Source organism: Vitis vinifera, chromosome 10 (genome assembly GCF_030704535.1).
Source record: "Vitis vinifera cultivar Pinot Noir 40024 chromosome 10, ASM3070453v1".
Classification (NCBI taxonomy): Eukaryota; Viridiplantae; Streptophyta; class Magnoliopsida; order Vitales; family Vitaceae; genus Vitis; species Vitis vinifera.
In genome coordinates this window covers 769,283-779,956 of record NC_081814.1, presented here as the reverse complement: position 1 = coordinate 779,956, position 10,674 = coordinate 769,283, and the positions used below count along the sequence as shown (strand labels likewise).

The window sequence follows — 10,674 nt, the reverse complement described above, 5'->3', positions numbered from 1 at the left end:
AATTAAAGATCACGTTTAAAGAATTTATGAAATTTTAAGGATTTTAAGGATTTATTTTTTCACCTATATGAAATATGCATTGATTAAAAACACACATTTTTATTTAAAATTAGGGTATTGGTAATAATAGCGAATACCATTTTACAATTTAATTCGGGTAGAGAGGTTTTATAATTTGATTTTTTTTTTTGTTGTATAGTGGTTTATATTATTTTGAGATATTAATTCTAGATTTTTTTATTTTAATTTTTGGAAATGTGTTTTAAATGTATACTAATGTGGTGCAGTGTTTAGAGGAAGAAAGGGATAGTTCAAAAATGGAAAGCTCAAAAGAAAAAATATAATGTTTATGTAAAGATTATATTACTATTTTGAAGAAATTCTTATAGAAAAAAATATAATATATTTTTGCTAAGTTAAATTAGATTATTAAGTTAATCAATTATTGTACAATATTTACATTTTGTATTAATTTTTTAATTACTCCATTTTGTTCAATTTATAGACCACTACCCCCAACATATTTTGGTTTTAAATATAAAAAATTAATTGCTATATATGGATTAAATGGATCATGGATCATAAAAAGGTTGTGTCGTGGGTCAAATAGTTGGATGACATGAACAAGAATACACGTAACCTGCACTCAACTCACTAGAATGTGTGTCAAAATTGTCACCCCTTAAAACTTCAATCAAGCTCGTTAACATGATAAGTTTTGAGGATACGGAATTGGATTAGATATAAAATAAAAATAAAAATAAAAATAAAAATAAAAATAAATCCAAAAAATATTTTTTTTAAAAAAAAACAAACTAATTTAACATCATAAGATTTAGCGACATAGAATTGGAATAGAAATTAAACCATCGGTTTGGTAGAAAGAGTGAGCAAGTAGTGATTAAATAAACACCCAAACACAAAATTGGCCCAAAAAGAGTGCGACCTTTTCACATGATTTTTTCTTTTCTTTTTTACATTAATTAAAACAGAGCAAGCAGCAATATATACATGAAAGAGAGTAATGTTTCCAAATCAGAAGCCAGCCAGCACCTCACAGACTCCATTCTTAAACTCCGTTATTACAACCCTTTTTCCTTTTTTACTTTTTCAATATGTAATTTAAACTCCATTGTGTCTGTTAAGGCACTCATTAACATCTACTAGATAAGAGATTCAAGTTTTGAAGAAGCCAAGAGTCCCCCAGGTGGGTTTCTCTTATGCCGCTTCTGCAAATCCAACTCTCATATTACCATAATCGAACACGGTGTGGTAGCGACCCATGAAGACGTCTCCCAGGATCCTGCAGTACATAATTGGAATCAGTGGAAAATAGCATCACCAGCATCGAAGGATGGTATGGGACACTAGGAAAGTAAATTGGGAAGGGAATAAAATACCAGAGGGGTCCTCGTGGAGGAGGGACGTCCATGGCAATAAAGCCACTAATGCACTGTGCAGCAGCACCCTCGCCCACCTTCAGCACGTACTGATCAACCAAGAAAAGTAATGTGAGGACAATGAAAAGGAATGCAAACCAAGTTCAGATATGTATGTATGTTTACTGGTGACCGTTTAATTGAGCAAATAACACAAGTGCGACTACTGAAAATCAGCTGTGCTAATAAGGGGGTCAGAAAACCAGAAAACCATATTCAGCAATCACTTCTTACAATATTCTAATTCTAATTTTTCCAAAATGGGAACTTAAAAGAAGTTGGGTAACTGAGTAACCTATTACACCCACCTAATCTCGCTTAGCTTTAGAACCCTAAATAATATATCTTAATTTAGAAGAAACAGGAGTAATGTCATACCTCATTTGCTGAGAGATCAAAAACTTTACCACCAATAGTTAAGGAAACATTAGGCATGGAAGAAAGCTGTAAACAGTCCACAGCTGATTCTCCCATTGGGCTCGGCAGTCGATCACAAAGCTGAAATTGTATCGAAGGTCAAAGTCAATGCTGAAGCACCCTTGTGCAGGATTAAAGGATTAAAAACCAAAAAATAAATAAAAAAATTAGGCAAAAAGCTCACCTCATTCACATACTCCAATATACGTTCTTTTGTCTGATTCTGCCGAAGCTGGCTTTGCATCCAGACAACTGCCATCTCACAAGCAGAGCATCCAGCATCATGTACACCAGATGACTTGTCACCATTCTTCTCATCCACAACACTCTCAATGCCCATGCTACACAAGCACATTCATGAACCAATGAGCTTATCACATAGATATAGTCAGGATAAGGTAACTGATAATAACATCAGTTGGCAGATGCACAAGCTGCATTTTTTTTTTCCTGATATAATTTATAATAAAGAAACAATGTGATAATAATAGAATATATTTTGCGCCTGACCCAACACCACGAGTCCCATCAAAGGTGCACAACCCAATTTGCGAGCAAATCTTCTGTGGTGATGCCTGTAAAATACAAAATCCAAAAGATGTAGTCAGTTAATTATAGAAGTACATTAGACATATTCTGGAAACAATTAACGCCAGTAACACCTCCCCAGTTATGAAAACGTAATGTGGAACATGTTTGAGCAGCCATGTGAAGTAATCTGGAGATTGAGAAATTAAACTAGATAAAAGATAATAAAAAGATAGTGTTCACCTCTGATAAAAGTAAATCCATGATTGTTTCCCCATACTGTGCAACTACAGTCTTGCATTCCTGGCTAACAACTCCGGTGGCTCCAATGGCATGATTTATCATAGCAACAACAGCCTGAGAAAGACAGACTGAATCAATTAAACAACCATATTTTTAGAGATGCATTGCTATAGCGCTAAAAGTATGGGCTTTCATATCACAGCCGTTTTATTTGGCGATGTGAATTCTATTTACTGTGAATTCTTATTGCATCTTTTACATGTCGGTGTAAAAACCCTCAGGAGCCAGTATGCTTCTGGAATGTCAATTATATAAAGTATTGACTTAAAAAATGAGAGATTTTTGCAATAAGCTAATGACTAAACACCACAGAAGCCAGTCATGAACAGAGCAATGCTTTAAATAATCGAAAATACTCTGTATGGTTTTCACAGATGCAGGAAATTTGGATGCACCCAAGCACTTTAATGCATCCGCAAAGTATTAACATCAACAGGGAAGCCTGTTAACATGCTCCACTAAAAGGTACCATCTTTCAGCTAAACAGTTCTCCAATCAATAGTAACCTACAAACTGAAGAACTGGATCGATAGTAACTGCCATTACTTGACAAAGTTCTAAACCATGAGGGAAGCTACCAAAATGAGCTACTTTTTGGGGGGGGGCAAAAAATAAAAGAAAATAGTTAAATTTTTTCAACCTTCCATACAGAATTTGTATAAGTTCAGATGATACAGATGGAATTTAAGCCAAAACTGAAATCAGGAGTTGGAACCATGGGTATTGAACACATGGAAAAACAATTTGTAGCGGGATGATACAGATGGAATTTAAGCCAAAACTGAAATCAGGAGTTGGAACCATGGGTATTGAACACATGGAAAAACAATTTGTAGCGGACTCCTATTTCCACAAACAGGTGTACAACTTTTGAAACTAAATTACGAAAGATCAAATTTCCTCCAATGAGAATATTAAGTGTATCAACTAGTACAATAAATCCTAGAAGAATATTTGATGGGACAGAAGTTAAAATAAAAACAATTAACCAAACTCTTAAGAGTACTGATACATACCGTTGGACCTGCCAACAAAGAAGTTCCAGAATCTGCAATTGCTGCACAACCTCCGGCACAGTACCCTGAGGTGGTATGCTTGTGTCAAACTGACATAATAATCATACTAATTATGTGCTTATACCATTAAAAAAAGGTCTCTAAATCTAGGCTTTTCCTTCTTTCCTCCAATTTCCTACTTTTTGGTTTATAAAGCACACAATGGTTTCAAGAGGGGTCTCACCAGTTGTTTCACCATCAATAAGAACTTCGCCCATATCAAACTATCAACAAGAAATATAGATAAACAAAATGAGAAAATAATTGATGATAAAAATCAGATATGTTTTACACTATAAGCGACAACATTGCAGATTACCAACCTGCCAATAGCCTTTCTGCGTCACTGGAACATATGTGTGCTCACCCTTGAAGTGATCGGGGTCAACTCCACCAAACACAAGTTCACCCCCTTCATCATCATCTGTCTTGCGGTTGAGCCAGAATGAAAATACTGGCTCCTTAACAAGACCTTGTTTCACCATGTTGTACCTGTAACACATGCACATGCCTCATCACATACACAAAAATTCAAGAATAATCAGGCAAGCCTGATTGTGGGTCAATGAGAATGACCTCGGAAAAAGTTAAAGAAGTTAGTATATGGGTTTGTTATACTACAACAAAAAACAGGTAAACTAAGCCTTCTTGATCAAACAATCCACAACACAAAAATATCAAAGTTGTCCAACATACCACACTGGGACGGCATTTCCAACTGAAATCTCTTGAAATCCAAGTCCTAATATACCATCAAATTTGGCCACCAAAAATGTGACACTGGGCTCTCTAGTTGCCTCAATAAATTCCTGATAAGGACCCACAGTTTTTAGCATAGGCAGCCATAGTCAAAATAATCAATCAAATTCAAGAGGAAAAACTGCTCAAAATCACCTGATTCTTCACAACAAGATCACCAACTTTCACATTGTCTTCACTAAAGAAACCTGAGATAGCTCCAGTACCATAATGGATATCAGCAGATTTCCCTGCATGATGGATGACGAGTTTGTTAAGTGGCCAATTTTCAGATATAATTTTAGACAATGATTCCAAAACCCATGTGGTAGTTGTCCAAAGATACACAAGCAAGGATATAGGTGGCTGATGCAAACATTATACAAAACACTGCGGTTGAATCATACTAATATTAACACAAGCACAATATTGACCAATTAACACCACTATCTGAAAAAATTATAATAATGATACTTTTGAAGACATAATGGATGTGTGATAAGAACAAACCATTCTTCCTGTAGGTACTTGATTGGCTTGACTTGTACTTTGAATGGAAATAGCAAGGAACCTGCACCAAAATGACAAAATTCAAACACATGATGATTCTCTTGCTTCCAACCAACTTGAAATGGAAAAAAAAATGTTCACTAACATATTGTCACATTCCACAGAAATATGGAAGCTCACCGAGAAATAGCACTTGGATGATGGAACCCACAGGTTTGAGCTACCAGTGTCAAAGATTACAGTGAACGTTTGAGGGGGAGTACCAATACCAATTTCACCAAAGTATTGAGCATCCATGTAGTTTTTCAGTCCCACAATATCTGTATCCTGAGAGTCCCCAAGATTACCATGACGAAAATACTTCCTAATAGAAGCTCTTAATGACTCCCCTTCCTTGGACTCCAGCCGTGCAGCAAGCTGGTCATTTTGGTCCAATTTCATCTTTTTGAGTCCAATTCTAAACAGCCCATCCGTGGTTGCAGAAGAAACCAGAGAAAACAACAGGGAGGAAAGGAACAGAGACACAAGGACAGCTTTGAGTTTGGCTTCCATGTTGACCTACAAGTTACAATTGAAACAATTAAATTCATCAAAATGAATATATATAATTCCAAAACCCATGATTACAGGCCCACCTCCAAGCTGATTAAGAAAACACAACAAATATCAAAACTGAGATCATCATAATACTTGAGAAAACTCTTCTTCCAAACAAGCCTAATGGAACCATTCGGTCAACGGATTGTCTGTTCTCTCTCTTTGTTTTCATTATCCTTTTTTAGCCGAATAGAACAGATCATTTTTTCACTTTACCCAAAAAAAAAATCATGGGATACAAGACTCCGAAATTTCATTTTTATTTTTGTTTATTTGCATGTTTTTTCTTTGGGTTTTCCTAATCATCAACGATCGGCTGTGAACCAAAAAACAAAAAAACAATAAAATAAAATAATAATAATAATAATAATGATAAAGATAATAATTTCCTGACTCCTAGGTGAAAATTAAAATTATACCTCCGAGAAAACTACGAAAATAAGTGCAATCAGTTCTGAATTTTTCTCAGTTTCTCAATTTCTCCGATACAACCAAAAAAATCATTCTCTTGACTTTTCCTTCCTTTTTCTCACTAGTCAAACAGAACTAACCACAAAACCGCAAAACTAAACCCTAACTCACTCCCCAAAACACCAGCAACTGATCATGAGCATCACAAAACCAAACACCGATTCAAAGAACACAAATAATCAACATCATCACATAGATCAACAAAATAGAACAAAAATTAACCAAAAAGAAAAAAAGAAAGAACGAAAGAAAAAACCCACCTACGGAGAAGACCGATCTAGAGAGGAAAGTTGAAGAAGCTAAGAAAATAAAAAGGGGAGAGAATAATCGGAAAGAAGAGACAGGGGGAATATAAATCTACCTTTCAGACCCACCACCACCACCGATGCCCAACTCAGCTACCGTTCTATAGTCGCTATTCTACGTCAATTTTAGCTTTTTCTCAACAGATATTTTTTATTTTTTCATTATATTTAGTGTCAACTTTCGATCCTAGCCGTCGATCTTTCTTCTCACACGAGGTCCTCGTTTTGGGAGGTTAGAAGCACGAAGAAAAGGATAATGGGAGCGGGGATCGGGTGCGGCCGACGCGGGGCTTTGATGTGGGCGAGAGGTTTGGGGACGTTGATCGTACTATGGTCGGTGATTAGGGGGTGTGAGTAAGATAATGTGGTGGGATAGGAGATAAGGTTAAGGCTTTAGGCGTTACAACCGAGTGCTGACGTGTCAGTAAAGCATGCGGTTGGGTTCCTTAGCACGCGACACCTCTCTTTGTTTTTTTTCCGTTTGGATTTTTGAGAGGGTCTAGACTAAGGTGTGGAGCGGTGCACGGAGATTTGGTGTTTTCTGGCTTGTACATCTTTGGATGGCGGTTAGTTTCGTTTTTTCTGAAAGTGATTTTAATAGAAGTGTTTTTTTTAAAAAAATGTTTTAATTATAGTGCAGGTGTTTCTCCAAAAAAAAAAATACTACAATTAATTTTTTAATACCATAACTAATTTTGCTTTTTCAAAATTTTAAAATTATTTTCTAAAATTTATCAAAACACGAACACTTTCTATTGTTTTGAACTATAATAATTAAGAATATAGTCATTCTAATACTTGAAAATTTTTATATTTAATGGAGTGTTTGATACATGAAAATGAGGAATGAGAATAAACATTTCATTACTTTCGTCATTTGTTCTTATGTTTGAATAAATTTTATAAAAATAGGAATAAAATAAAAAATAATTCTAACAAAAATCAAATTCTATTTATAGGTGAGATTTCAATTCATTGAAGTAAATGATATTTTGATTCATTCATCCCATAAAAAAATATAAAATAATCTAAAATTATTTCTTTTTTCCTTTTTTTCACATGCCAATAATTCTTGAACTTGATATAAGTTAATATTTTTTATATAAGAGAATATATTTTATCAAATAAATTGTCATTATTTTATATTTTTAAAAATAGAAAAAAGAAAAGAAAAGTTCAAGCACACAAAATATTAATTTTGTTTATGAAGTCAAACAAAAAAATAAAAATATTTAATGTCTAATTATGTCTAATTAATAACAAAAAATTGAACATAAGAACAAAAAAATTGATCTCAAAATAAAACTTTTGTATTGAAAATTATATTTTGATTATAAGAGAGCTTCTATTTGGCTTGTTGACATAAGATAAATACAAAGGAATAGATTTTTGGAAGGAGATAATATAAAAGCTAATAAGAGAATTTTGGAGAACACTTTCTAACTCTTGATCGCTCGTTCTTGTGCCTCTGTCTTGGATTGATCTTGAAGTCTCTATTTATAGGAGAAATTGACGGACTTGAATTTGGTTGAAATCAATGGATGTGAAGTGAATTGAATTCAAAAATAATTGTAGAAGACAACTGACCTCTTTCTTTCCATTTTCAAATGAAAGCATTGAATCTTTGCAAGGATACTATAGGTAAAAAGGTCACGTATCCACATGTTTTCTTTTTGAAATCAAAGTTGTCAATTTAAAAGACCACTTTACTATTTGAATATTATTTGAGTACCGTTCAACACTATTTACCACTATTAATTGAATAGTTTTTAAACTTTTTTTTTATTGGATAAATACAAGAAGACAAATGTACAAAGATATAGATGTATAAAAGATTTTTTATATTTTTTCAACTAAGCATTTCCAAGAGATATTTTTCAAAAATCTTTTAAGTTTTTTTAAATGACGTAATTTTTTTTGTATTTATCAACAAGATAGGAAAATTGGGTTTGGAATAGAAAAGGGACTTCTGGAAAGACATTTGCAGAGATAATTTTTTGAATATTTTCTTCTATGATGAGATTATAGTTAGAAAAACTATAAATCTCATAATCAAGGTCTCTTGCAATCATTCTTAATCTCTAATGTCGGATTTGTTTTTTTAGGCTAACTTTAGTATAGGGCTAAGGGTCCTCTATACCAAATAATTGATGTTTTCTGTTATTAGATTTGATAAGGATTAGGTGTTGGACTGGATAGACTCTTCCATCGTTCATTCAGGAGGCTTACTTTCGATAATGAGTTCAACTTATTTGAATTCCCTGATAAAGACATTTAATATACAAACTACTAATTTCCTTCCAAATCCATCAGTTTGCTCAAGATTGGAGAAAATTAGTTGATAAAGTAACTCATAATCCATGAGAAGAGTAGGGGTTAGTTCTATTGACTCATTATTGAATTTGATGACTATGGGTCTATATCTGTCTAAGTCAATATTGGTCTTGCAAATATTGTAAGTAAGAGCACACTTACAGTCATGACTTTCTAATGAAATTTCCCTACACAATGGATCAAACTTTGGACATTTAATATTGGTGTTGCCATAAAGAGTATGTCAAATGAAACTTATCCCTTGAATAGTAACTCCAAAAGTGCTATAGTCAACAAAAAATTGCATTATATGTTCTTGCTTAGCTTCTCCTTGGGCCTATTGACTTATTATCTGTCTAAGGTCTTGAGGGAGATTTAAATTATTTTGTTTGAAGAATGAAAATCTTGATTTTGGAAATTCTAAGTTTTCATCAAAAAGTTTTGGAGATTCATTTTGAAATTCATTTTGAAAAGATTTTGAAAATGTAGCTTTCGACTCCTCAAAAATTTTCCTGCAATTGAAACTTTCAAGATCTGTATCCATTAAGAGGCAATGCATATCAGAATTTGAAGGGTTAGAAAAATTGTCTAAGTTATCATTTAACGATTTAAAATGAAAAAACAAAGCATTTAAAGCTTCTAACTTTTGGATATCGCTTTTTGCATTCCAAAGGTTATTTAAAATGCATTTTTGTGATATGTCTAAACTTTTTATATCTTTATGAATCCGAAATGACAGATTACTTTTAGGAAACACCAAAAAAGTGAATTTCCCAACTTAATTGTTCTTGCTCCATCTATAAAGAAAATTAAAAAATTAGTACACCTTTTGAAGCATGAATAAGATATTTAATTAGTTTATCTTTAATATACCAAAATTGAAAATATATTGAATTTATGAGGGGTAAATAATTATGAATAAAAATATTTAAAGGAGGTTTTGAATCTTTTGAAATCAAATTTATCGATTTATAAGAACATGCACAAATATCATCACAATCTTTTTGATCATCTGATTCATCTTGACTTGACACTTCACTTGATAGTTCTTGAGTTATTAATATTTGATTATCTTCTTCTAATTCGTAGTTTTCACTTGAATCTTCATTTTCTTTATTAATCATTATTCCTATCATTAAATGTTTAAGTTTATCACTGATTTTTAGAGAATTGATTTTATTTTCTAGTTTACAGCCTTTTAAATAATCACCTATTTTGCCACACTTTTTCTTTTTTAAAAGAGCTATTATTGTATCATACACATAATATGAACAAAATTTTCCTAATTCTTTCTTACTATCTTGTTTTTCCTTTTTCATTTGACTCTTTAATTTAAGATCTGTGTAAATAATTAAACACTCATTAAAAGTAATTAGTTCTCCATATGTTAATGACTCATAAGGAATTCTTCCGTTATACGTATTTCTAATTCTTTGTCTAACATTTTCATCAAATAAAGTTGGTAAACCAAATATAAATTTTTCTTTTCAATAATGACTTCCACAATTAGGTCTTGACATAACTTTAACTAAAAACATATCTCTATATCACTTAAAATCTTGAAGTTTTGGACATCTAAGATTATTAAGGATTTTAGAAGTTTTTTTTTTTTAAAAAAAAAAAAAACTGGATCTCCTATAAAATGTTTTGTTATTACAAATATTAAAATATTAACAACGTCTTCTTCATAAGTTTAGACTAATGTTCCTTCTTCTTTTACTATTGTCTTTTTTTGCATTTAATATGTATTCTCTATCATTTTGACTCAAATAATGATCTCACCAACCTTTAAGTAAACCAGTGAATCCTATGACTAAAATACTAATAGCATGAAAATCAAAATTACTAGTCTTGATTCTATAGGCATTAGCAGTCATCATCATTTTATGAAGTAAATTAATCATTTGATGTTCACTCATTCCATCTATATTCCATTCATAAAAACTACTACCATCATAACTAACAACTAATTGATAATTTCTTTCTTTTAATTGAATG

General features: G+C 32.3%; 1 protein-coding gene across 4 annotated transcripts; it reads right to left on the bottom strand.

Moving 5' to 3' along the window:
• Positions 1 to 925: 925 nt before the first annotated feature.
• On the bottom strand, positions 926 to 6,729 carry LOC100233021 (aspartic proteinase A1). 4 transcript variants are annotated; one of them, XM_002262879.5, is made up of 14 exons: positions 6,420 to 6,729; positions 5,171 to 5,548; positions 4,991 to 5,051; positions 4,637 to 4,731; positions 4,439 to 4,551; positions 4,066 to 4,234; positions 3,927 to 3,966; positions 3,704 to 3,768; positions 2,628 to 2,741; positions 2,367 to 2,431; positions 2,041 to 2,197; positions 1,818 to 1,937; positions 1,401 to 1,489; positions 926 to 1,303 (listed from the first exon to the last, which is right to left on the bottom strand). In XM_002262879.5, exons 2-14 carry the CDS (start codon positions 5,540 to 5,542, stop codon positions 1,219 to 1,221), a joined length of 1,545 nt encoding a protein of 514 aa, XP_002262915.2. In that variant the 5' UTR covers positions 5,543 to 5,548; positions 6,420 to 6,729; the 3' UTR covers positions 926 to 1,218. The 4 variants fall into 4 exon arrangements, with proteins under 4 accessions (XP_002262915.2, XP_003632941.1, XP_010655376.1 ...); XM_003632893.4 differs by having other exon boundaries at positions 6,319 to 6,494; XM_010657074.3 differs by lacking the exon at positions 6,420 to 6,729 and adding an exon at positions 6,007 to 6,326.
• Between the last annotated feature and the right edge of the window lie 3,945 nt (positions 6,730 to 10,674).